This window comes from Aplysia californica, unplaced genomic scaffold, assembly GCF_000002075.1.
Source record: "Aplysia californica isolate F4 #8 unplaced genomic scaffold, AplCal3.0 scaffold00905, whole genome shotgun sequence".
In the NCBI taxonomy this organism is placed as follows: domain Eukaryota; kingdom Metazoa; phylum Mollusca; class Gastropoda; order Aplysiida; family Aplysiidae; genus Aplysia; species Aplysia californica.
The window spans coordinates 141,445-151,987 of NW_004798175.1; the positions used below are offsets into that span (position 1 = coordinate 141,445).

The following is a 10,543-nucleotide window of genomic DNA, read 5'->3' on the forward strand; positions in this document are numbered from 1 at the left end:
CGAAGAACAAGGCCCATCTTCGATTCCTAACTCAGTGTATTGCTAGATCCTAGTGTGCCTCATAATATGGGCCCCAAAGCCAAGAGGATGGACGAGGGTTAGCCTACGGTAGGGATTGGAGGGGGTGGGTGGGAACACGATACTGGCTGTGCGAAACTGGATGAACTCTGGATGGGTAGGTGTAGATCGAGACCTTCAGGTTTTTTTTCAATTTTCTTATCTTCCCCTGATCAGAAAATCCAAGCTCCCGCCTTTACTTTATTTAGATCTAGGCAGTGAGAGGGTGTTTCCTCATGAGAAATGTTCCGGAAAAAAATTATTAAATTCAGAAATGACAGTCAGAACACAGCTCAAACACGCGCACACTTGTGCTTTTTTGAGATTTTTAATCATCAGGGGGAACAACTGTTTTAATTACTGGTATCGGTACATCGTGTAATATACAACTTGTCTTCTTTCTTTACTTTAGCCTTAGTCACGTTCAACGAGAGGTAGGATCCAACGAGGACAACTAGCCGGTCCCGGCAACCTCGTTGAATGCGAGACATCCACTGTAAAAGCCCAGACAGCATCCTTTTTTTCCGAGATAGATTGAAATTGTTTCTTAGTATTAAGAATGGTACCTACACTATGTAGGCTACTTTTTCCTGCTTTTTAGAAAACGTTTCTCTAGCTCATTTAAACAATACAATTGATTAAGAAACTGCAATTTTCTAAAATTTTAGAATATTAGGGTAAGAAAAGTTGAATAGCTTGCCGACGTAATGCGATATTATTGAGATGACAGGCCAAATGACGTCTACTTTTTGCAACGTCTTTCCAAGAAGGTCGACGGTATCCAAAAACTAATTCAGTTGTTTTTTATATAGCTTACAAACATTTCCAGGGCCTGTCTTGGTCGGTCTGTTGGTACCATATGACCTGCGCCCAGCACAGTGAGATAACGGACGTTAGATTTGTAGTCCTGTCTAAAGCCACCAGCCTGCTGTGTGCCGTCCGCCGCAGTGTACAACCAACGCTTCCGGTAACCGACTCTGCCGAGCCCCAACGAGTCCACAAACCACTCGTCTCCGAGATAATTGCACATCATATCTGCGTCTCCGTTGTATACCATGACGCGAAACTCTCCGGAGACAGTCAGCTTCTTGTAGAAGGTCTTCATCGTTTTATATAGAGGTGTATAATCCAAGTTGCTGCAAACATCCCAATCTGGAAGAGTTGACGGGATGTGGAGAGCTTCCCGCACGTCAGGCGTGTTCATGTAGGTAATTAGTGCTGTGTCGTTCTCGCAAGGTATGCCGCTGTCGACTGTAGTAATGTCCATCTCACTGAGAAGTGGCCACCCTGCCGGTCTCGACTTTTTGATTAGCTGATTCATTTGTGTCACGCCGCCCGCACAATCAGCATATATGTTGTACGGGTTTATCCCGCTCTCGGAAAGTGCCCCGAAGATTTGATAGACGTCTTCGTGACACTTCGAGTGCTTCTTTTGTTCTTGAAAATCACACTTGTCGATAGGAATATCCTTGCAACAATCTTGCAGAGCCTTTGCCCAAATTTCAGGCCCTACCATACCATGATAGTAGGAGAGATGAACAAAAGAGTTAAAACCCATCTTGTTATCAGTAACCCCGTTGCCAACTGCAAATCCTTTTAGATTCATGGATTTGTTCAAAGCCACTCTATACGCCAATGTCGGCACGTAGATTCCTCCATAACTCTCACCAGTGATATAAAAATCGTTCTTGTGGTATTCCGGGAACTTCTTGAAGAAACCGATCATGGCCACCAGGTTATTCAAAGAAGTGTCGTCGTCGTTTGTGGTATAGTTTTTGTCCTTGGAGTAGGAGTAGCCCACCCCGGCTGGGGCCTCTAAGTAGAGAACATTGGTCAAAGTGTTCCAGCTGAAAGGGTTTGGCTGTAGCGTTTTGCCGTCCGGCTGTACGGTAAACGGACCGTTCTCCGTGAGCAGACCAATCAGAGAGCTACAGCCGGGACCTCCGTTAAGCCACAGCACAAGTGGGTCGTTAGCCGGGTCATTCTGAGACTCCACAAACCTGAGGGGTAAAGAAAAAGTGAATCATTGTTTTCCCCCTTTGTTTTCCTCTTTTACCATAAATATCTGCGTTTGCATCAGATGCTCTGGTGTGGTAAGCTCCCTTTCCCCCTTATAAACATCTGTTGTCTGAACCTCCCCCCCCCCCCCTTTTTTTTTGGGGGGGGTATGTTACTCTCTAGTAACATTTCCAATCATTTAGACTTATTTAAATTGAAATAATTATCTATATATATATATATATATATATATATATATATATATATATATATATATATATATATATATATATATATATATATATATAAAGTGTACTTGGGAGGCTTTGTGCACAAACTCCTCCCTTATTACCCAACCCACACCTTTGAAACTTTGCGGCCGTCCACAGCATCCATGTGGCTAGGACCTAACTTTGAAAAATCCACGCAAACTGCTTTCCCCAATTTTTTCAAAATGCTTTGTTTCGTTCACACAGAGTTCTAGCATATGCAGTTGAATGCAGTGTTCAAGACATATGTGTGTGTGCCTGGTGAAAGGGACCACATGTCGCATTTTGAAAAATCCCGTTTTTTGGCATTTTCTTGTACAGAATTCATTTCTGAACAATGTGCTTTTTAAATTTTGAAGATATCTTCAGTAGTTTTTGAGATATGGGTGATTTTGTAAGGCAGGGTACGGAAACAAAGTTTTGAGAAAAACGGCTCTAAAGTTTCACCTTTGTTTCTGCTTCAAATATACGTGTGTCTTACTTCATACAGATATTATCCTATGTCTTATGGTCCTTCAACACTTCTCCTTTCATTTGCAATGCAAATTTTTGAGATTCTGGGTGAATTTGTTGAAACATAGTACCATTTTCATCTACTTGTTGTAAAATAGTAGTTTGCAGAATCCAGGCCCGCATTGCGTCTATCCAAACGCTTACCGCACATTCAACAGAAATCTACAAGAAGAGGGTTTTTTTCAGTAGAGTCAATAAAGTTATTGATTTGAAATGAACAGTTTAAAACTAAATTATCATTATTTTATCTCTGCTGGTCATTTTTTATATAGACCTAATAAGTATTTTTTTAAACATTTTTAAAACTCTTATATCGGAGTGAATGTTAACGTACATACTGCTGTGTATGATCTCAGACTAGGTCTGTGTTGTAAGAATTGTGAGGCTACATGCTTTTGTCTCAACTAAATAAGCATGGGCATACCAGTTACTTTATGTTTAAGCCATTGGGGTTCAAATCCTTCGAAGGATCCTCCCTATTGTTTGGAGGTTTTCCAAGGCTCACAAGCGTGTTCTATCACACTATCGGAGATTGATCAGATGTCCTGTCTGCAAATGAGGTTGAAATTTATTTAGTACTCAAATGGGATTTTAAAATTAATCAAAGTAAACAATCACAACAAACATTCATAACAAGATCACAAAAAACAACAGAAGATTTCTTTGGAGATCAGGGGAAGTATTATTATAATCAAGTAGTATAATAATAAATTGAATTTATATAGCGCATCTCCACAAGGAAGTGCTCAATGCGCTGTACAATAATACAAGAACGTATGAAGCGCACTGCTCCTATAGTAATCCTCTTTCTCTCTTTTTCTCTCACCAGTCTCTCTCTGTCTCTCTGTCTCTCTGTCTCTCTCTCCAGTACAGAAAATTTCTCCAGTAAAGACAATCCCACAAAGCTTACCCTCGCACACATTGATGAATTCACACAGTCTTTTACCTTCAAAAGCATGTCTGGGGGCATATCTCTTCTAGCTTCCTCTATTGCTGAGTTGTAGAGGGATCTTTCTGCTTTAGCGTCCTCTAAGTGACGGAGCATAAATTTTCTCTAGCAGCTTGACTTTTTTTCTCTAAAGGGAGATTCACACATCGCTGCTGCTGAACAGACCTCTGCTGACAGTACCAACATAAGTCTGTCGCAGGCTTGAGGTTTGTGATGAAAGGGAGAAGTTGCTGCCATAGGCGAGCAAATGACCTATAAGAAACTTTCCTTGCACTCTGAGTTCTGTCGGTCTCCTCGGCATACAAATCATACACTTGCCTCTTAGTACATTATTTCAAGACTCCCGTTTACAGGTTGTGTGCACTTAACCCACAATGACTTGACGATTAAGTTCGTACATCGAACGGGGTACCCAGCTAGTGCAATATAATTTAAGTGTGTATCAGTGTGTGTGTGCGTGTGTGTGTATGTGTGTGTGTGTGTGAGAGAGAGAGAAAGAGAGAGAGAGAGTGTGTGTGTGTGTGTGTGAGTAAGTGTGTGAGTAACCTATTTATGTGCCATCAAACTCTGACTAAACGAAAAACTAAAGCTAAGTAAAGGTACTGAACAGTTATTGTCCTGCTTTTATTGAGAAACATAATGTTGTTCTTTTCATCTACGGCTGTTTTGAACATGCCAATTGTATGGGACCACAGCTGTTTCTCTTTTTTTTTTAACAAATGGTTTTGATTAAAAACCAATTCATTAATTGTCTGTTTATAACCCCATACCGAGGACGCAGTGCCCTGTAGACTTCGTTTCGTCGGTCGTTTCACTTGCAAATTTGCTGATATAGCTTTACCCAACCAAAAGCAACGCACGAGATATTATTTTTCACGTCAATGGAACGGAACAAACAATTAAAAGACTCTCTTTCTAGCTTTGTATTTTGTTTTCCCATGCAGTGAATGCACACGTTTTAACTTTTGAATAAAGATTTGTGACAAATGGTATCTCTGACTGGCCTGTCGGGTAAATGTCTTCCTTACTACCTAGCGCATTATTTGTTACTCAGTCCGGTCTTACTTTGGATTTAAAGAGAACGGTTGTAAAAAAAAGATGGAAGTAGGAATAAAAAGTCAAGGTGCACAATTTTAAAGTTGCAGGTTGGAGATAGACAAGACCATAGTAAATGTGATGGTGTATATATGTATAATTTTAATATTTTTGGGTTGGTGAGGACCTAATGCTTTTAATTTCATTCGGGTTTTTTTTGTCGCTTTGATTGCTAGAACTAAACACTATATTTGTGTCCCTGAAGGTCAATATCAGTCATATGAAGGAAGTTTCAAAACTGAGTTAACATTATTTTCAAAAACTATCACCCATTCCCTACAATTTAAATCAAGAATGAAGTTAAAATGACAATATTTGACGAAAATACAGAACTTTTAATTGTGAGAGGTGAGGAAACACGAAAAGGAGAAAATGGCCTCCGAAGTTGAGCAACATGTTTCAAAAGCAATGGGGGGGGGGGGGGGTCTTAGAATTGAGATAGAGACTTGAAAGTTAGCAGTTATCTAGGCTATGCCACCACAAGGTAACATACAAAAGTAGAAAACTATTCATTTATATAGAAAACAAAAACTTATGAGTCGAACACAATTTTAAGGAGAAAGAAACTTCACTTGAAATGCAACAAAATGTTAACATTATACTAGGTACCAGACACTAAATTTTCAAAGTAGCTGTATGTCACATTCATCTGTTTCATATGAAATGACTATGTCTCTTGAGAATTTTGGTACCATTCGTTTACCTCTCAGTCAATGTTCAAGAGAATGGCAGCTGTTTCAATTTAACATAATAATAAAATTTTAATATTGCTGAAGTCGTTAACTAGCTGCAACCCCATGTTTGACGATGGTAAAAGAGTACCAAGTGCACCAAACGTCTTTACATTAAAAGAGTACAATCACTATTTCATAGAACTGAAGTATAATATTTTTGAAGACTGTGAGATCATTACAAATCAGTATTTTATTGCCTCAAACACGATGATCTGTCGTTATTTCAATTAAAACACCGAGCGTTGCCCCGGACGCGTTGCACCAGCCTTCGCGGCGAGCCAGTCTGCTCAATACTGTAGTGTACTGAGTGCTCCGGGTAGTTTCGCAGAAAGATTCATGCAAAATAATTCCATGTCGATGACTCTATTCTAATAGAAAAAGAACTTCTTTCTATTGGTACCTTTTTTAGCCGGTTTTATTTTTTACACATTTCGTATTAAAATTGATCTTTGAAAACTTAGACCCTTTCTTCAAGGTTTTCTATCATAATGCCAAAGGCCAAAATAATAGCCCCGGGAAATCACGCTCAAAGCTGTATAGTTCTCCGCCAGTGAAAAGACGGTATTTAATCATCAATCTTTCTGCTAAGCATTCGAATGAATGCGTGTCAATTTTGAACTTGGGAAAAAAACCTCGCATTCCGACTGCGAGGGGCTTCCATTTCCACGGCGATTCTCCAGCTCCAAATACCCGGATATACCAAAAAAACATACACTATTATAACGAAGAAAACCTGAACTCTTTCTAAGTGTTCAGCAGTTGGAGTTTTATAGCAAAAGAGCAAAGAAACGATCACCGAAACCACGCGCTCGGAAGGCCGCGTGTCTGCTTACGTGCCATGTTTACGCTACCTGATTATACGTTTACAATAGCACCATAAACACAGAAGAGCACACACACATACACACACATACAAAAACACCAACACACATACACAGACATGCACATAGACCGCCTAGGTAGCCTCTTGGTAAGGAGTCCGCTCTGAGAGATCTAGAGGAAGGTTAATTAATCTTTTAAAAGCTCTAAAGCACAATAAAAACGATTTTTAAAAAGTCAATCCAAGTGTAAAACTGAAAGATCAACAGACGACAGCAGCTAGCAGGGCACGCCCACACAGTCAGCTGTTTACGTAACCAAGATTGACGTGAGCTACAAGTTACCGTTTTTACTCCGTTTTACCAATCAGAGTTGTTTACATTTCAGACCTTTCATTCATGCCCGAAAAGGGGTCAAAATCTAAAAATAGTTGCGAATGAAGAACGTTGGAGCGAAGATTTTCCACTAGTGGAGAATCTTTGGTTGAAGCAAAGGTGGCAATGAGGTAATGGTTCTAAAAATAATCGTACAGCGACACAGTAGCAAGGTTCAAATTCCTTTATCTCGTCACCCAAGCTCACAACAAACCACACACACCTCCAAAATAAATCAAAATAAAATATTTATAGTCGATTATAGTTTTTTATTTTAACCTTCAATGAAGCAGAAGACATCAAACTGTCAATATTCTATCCACAAAAAAATTCATTGAAAATTCCTTTTTTTTCCTTTCTACCCTCGTAGCTGATAATTTCACAGTGCGTCTTACGACTGATATTCAGGGAGGCAGACAGATTTGTTAGCTAAAAATCAGTTTCGTTCACTGAACACTGGAGTAGAAACACTTTCACCACTCCGCTAAAACACCGTTCGAAGGCACAACTCAACAAAAAGTGACCCTGACCTAACTAACTATGCCACGCTCACCCCGCTCAAATTCACGGTCACAGCATGTCGGAGCAAGACCTGAATTTGGAAATAGTGGCAAGACAATGAACCAATCGCAATTCACTTGAGCACTCCGCTGGATTGCTCCACGACTCACATTTTATGGGCATAAAGTGTACAGTCTTATTGTGTTTATTTTTAGACTGCCTACTGTGGATTTTGTTTCGGCACAAATCGCCAAGAGCACATATTTTGAGATGTGCCCCCGTATTAATATTAATGTAGAGTCTACGGCCAAACTCCCTACGAGGGTCGTCATCGCATGGGCCAGCCCAAAGAGAGATTTATAGAGGTCTGATTAGAACTGCTGAACATCTTATTATGTTTAGTTAAAGCGCCTTGACTTGGGCATTAATTGGTAATATGTACGGCCTTTTATGGCCGTTAATAAACCAGCAAGGACCTTGTTTGGATAAACGATTTGTTTTGTGCTTTTAGCGGGATTCTTTTATTTTCTCTTTGTGTGTGCATTGCGCTAAAGATCTGGAACATAAAAATAATGTTGGGCCACACCGCACGACAGTGCTCTATAGTCTGTGGAAGAACCGCCCCTAGACATTAGTCTAGGGAACACATCAGAGAAATAAGTATGGTCTAGGTCTAGTCGGGTCGTTTCCAAACTACCAGTTGATTGGTGGATACAGCCGCCGGAAACGAACTGACTGACTTCCTTTCTCCCGACAAAAAAAAAATTTGCTGTGTAAACCTGAATCCTAACATGACAAAAACACCGTTCGCTACAGCTTGAGAGGACAGGGTCACTGTTCTTTTCCACAATCGTCTCCACTAGGTTCCTCCGGTTTGACAATACGTGTATATCCTTTCGTGTTATGTCAATGGAAAAGGAAGAGAAACGTAAGGTTAGCTTACCAAATTCGCTACAGAGACCCACTGAAAGTAGTTTGGACAATTTTAACATAAATCTGTCGATATGAAAGAGCCTAGCTCCTGACAGACCCAGTTGGAGAATAGTAGTCACAGTGGTATAAGTCATGTAAGGCATAACAATTTTTTAAAAATGCTGAAACCAAGAGAGAAGTCTGAAGAAAACGATTTATGATCTCAGAAATAATAACAAAGGAAAGAAAAGAAATAGGATTTTGCGCTAGCAGTGGCATCCTCTAACCACACGCATTTGTGCCGATAGTGAAGTTAAATGCTGGTAATAAATGAACTCACCCATTGTGTAGCTATTTGGTCCCATAACCGTCGAGAAAGCGAGAGTAGTTTTACAAAACAATTACAATACAAAGTCTTATGCTGCATTAAACATATTCCTGAATTGAAACGTTCACTTTGATTTTCACCCAAAAATTGTTGTTCTAGGCTGGTCTTTTCTTTTTTATATTTTTTTCTTTATTTTGTTATTGCTTTTTTTGTTTGGGGGGGGGGGGTAGATATCTATTTCTATACAACTCAGGCACTTGATTGTTGCACATAAAAGACCCGAGCCCGGTTCTCATCTCGTTCTCTTAAATTATCTAAATTGTGTCGAAGGGGGCGTAAAAAAGAAACACGCAGATTAAAGAAAACAATAATCTACGTAACTCACCAATAATGCAGCTTTTTGGTCCCCAAACCATCGAGGAAGCCGGAGTACTGTTTAAACTTTGGCTGCTGGGCGAGGCCAGGAAGGTGTTTTATCTGGTCACCGGACGGCGCACTGGACACAAGAGATGACGCCAGAGCGGTCAGAAGCATCACCAAATCCTTGGCACACCCCAACATTTTGAATTGTTAGCTGCTAACTTCTACTTGCTCAAAGCAGCATCAACAATGAAATGCCGATTATCCACAACCCAGATCCCTCACTGAAATTACCTAAGCGTACATGATATGTAAGTAGGCCATAACCGCGCAAACGCTGTTATCCAATCTATTGTTTTTTAACACCGCCTACTCACTGCGAACAACTGTTTTGTATAGCTCTATTATATCGTTTGTGTCCGACTGTAAACGCTAATGTGAATGAACACCGATTTTGATAAAAGATTATCTAAAAATGTATATGATTTTTTATTATACATTTTTTCTTTCATGTTGTCCACCGGAATCGTTCAAAAATTATTCTTTAGTTGACTGTTCTTCTTCACCTTATAATTGGTACCCCCTATCTTAATTACAGGTTTAGGGGGCTCTCTTGGTGTTTGCCTCTCATTCAAAGGTCCTGGGTTCGAATCCGGGTAGCGACGGAACAATTATATTCTCTAAAATTGTCTCCTTTCACCTCCTTTCCTGCCCTCTAACAAAGTTCTGTCGTCTGCTTTCGTCTCCACGTTTTGCCCCGGCCCCACCCCGCACCCCCTTTGCCCTCTCCTCTGGGCTCCAGCCTCTTTCTGCAGCCTTTTTACTGCTACAATGTACTTGGTGGCCCCTTCTTACTGCTCTCTTTCAGCCACACCCCTGATCTTCTGGTAGGAAAGATCTACACCTATCCTTCTCGGACAAGGGCGAAAAATATCGAAGGTCCCGTGTGCAAGTTTCGCACGTTATAGATCCCTTGATGGTCTAAAATCAATAAGAGTGGCTTCGGCCGCCACCCGTGCAAAATTCAAAATTTACTACCAACTGAAAATGTTCAAGGTGTCTCGCACGCTCTTATGACCTGATGCAGTTGCGACTGCCGTAAAACCATTTACCCCCCCAAAAAAACCAACAACAACAAAAATTACAGGTTTGAATAACATGAATTAACAGAAAGAAACACATGATTAACCTTAATTTGGTAGATACTTGGTTAGAGTTGGAGACCGACGATGTACCACTAGACATGCTCGGTAATCACCTTTATGATTTGTGTGCGTGTTATACTTTACATTGATCTTTGACGTGTGCAATAGGGTCGTATTGTGTCGGGTCTGTTGCTATGCCTTTATCTTGCTGAGAATGATACTTGAGCTATAGGACGTTTCCAACAGACTGATGATAGGATTGTGCACTTCCAAAGGTAACTTAATCGAGGTTTGACGCCCCCAATATCATTTCATTGTCAAAAATTGAATAACAAAAGTGCCTGTAATCAGTTGTAAGAGCTGATAACTTCAGACATGAACATAATATAGAGCAGAACTGTGTCGAACGTCGGACAAAGTATGGTCCCGTGCAGTATTTTGAGTAGGCTTGGGTCTTTTTTTAAAATATGGTGCAATATTGTTTAGGCT

The 10,543-nt window shown here is 40.2% G+C and overlaps 1 protein-coding gene across 1 annotated transcript; it reads right to left on the reverse strand.

Moving 5' to 3' along the window:
* Positions 1 to 490: 490 nt before the first annotated feature.
* Positions 491 to 9,590, reverse strand: LOC101852214 (lysosomal protective protein). Its single transcript, XM_005110527.3, has 2 exons — positions 8,935 to 9,590; positions 491 to 2,057 (listed from the first exon to the last, which is right to left on the reverse strand). Exons 1-2 carry the CDS (start codon positions 9,108 to 9,110, stop codon positions 851 to 853), a joined length of 1,383 nt encoding a protein of 460 aa, XP_005110584.1. The 5' UTR covers positions 9,111 to 9,590; the 3' UTR covers positions 491 to 850.
* Positions 9,591 to 10,543: the final 953 nt, after the last annotated feature.

What these genes read in the sequence shown, in the direction of transcription:
- LOC101852214 (XM_005110527.3), bottom strand. Translation starts at nt 9,110, where the DNA reads ATGTTGGGGTGTGCCAAGGATTTGGTGATGCTTCTGACCGCTCTGGCG. An exon ending in ACCAAAAAGCTGCATTATTG is followed by an intron (nt 2,058 to 8,934) that starts GTGAGTTACGTA and finishes TTTACCCCTCAG; the next exon opens with GTTTGTGGAGTCTCAGAATG.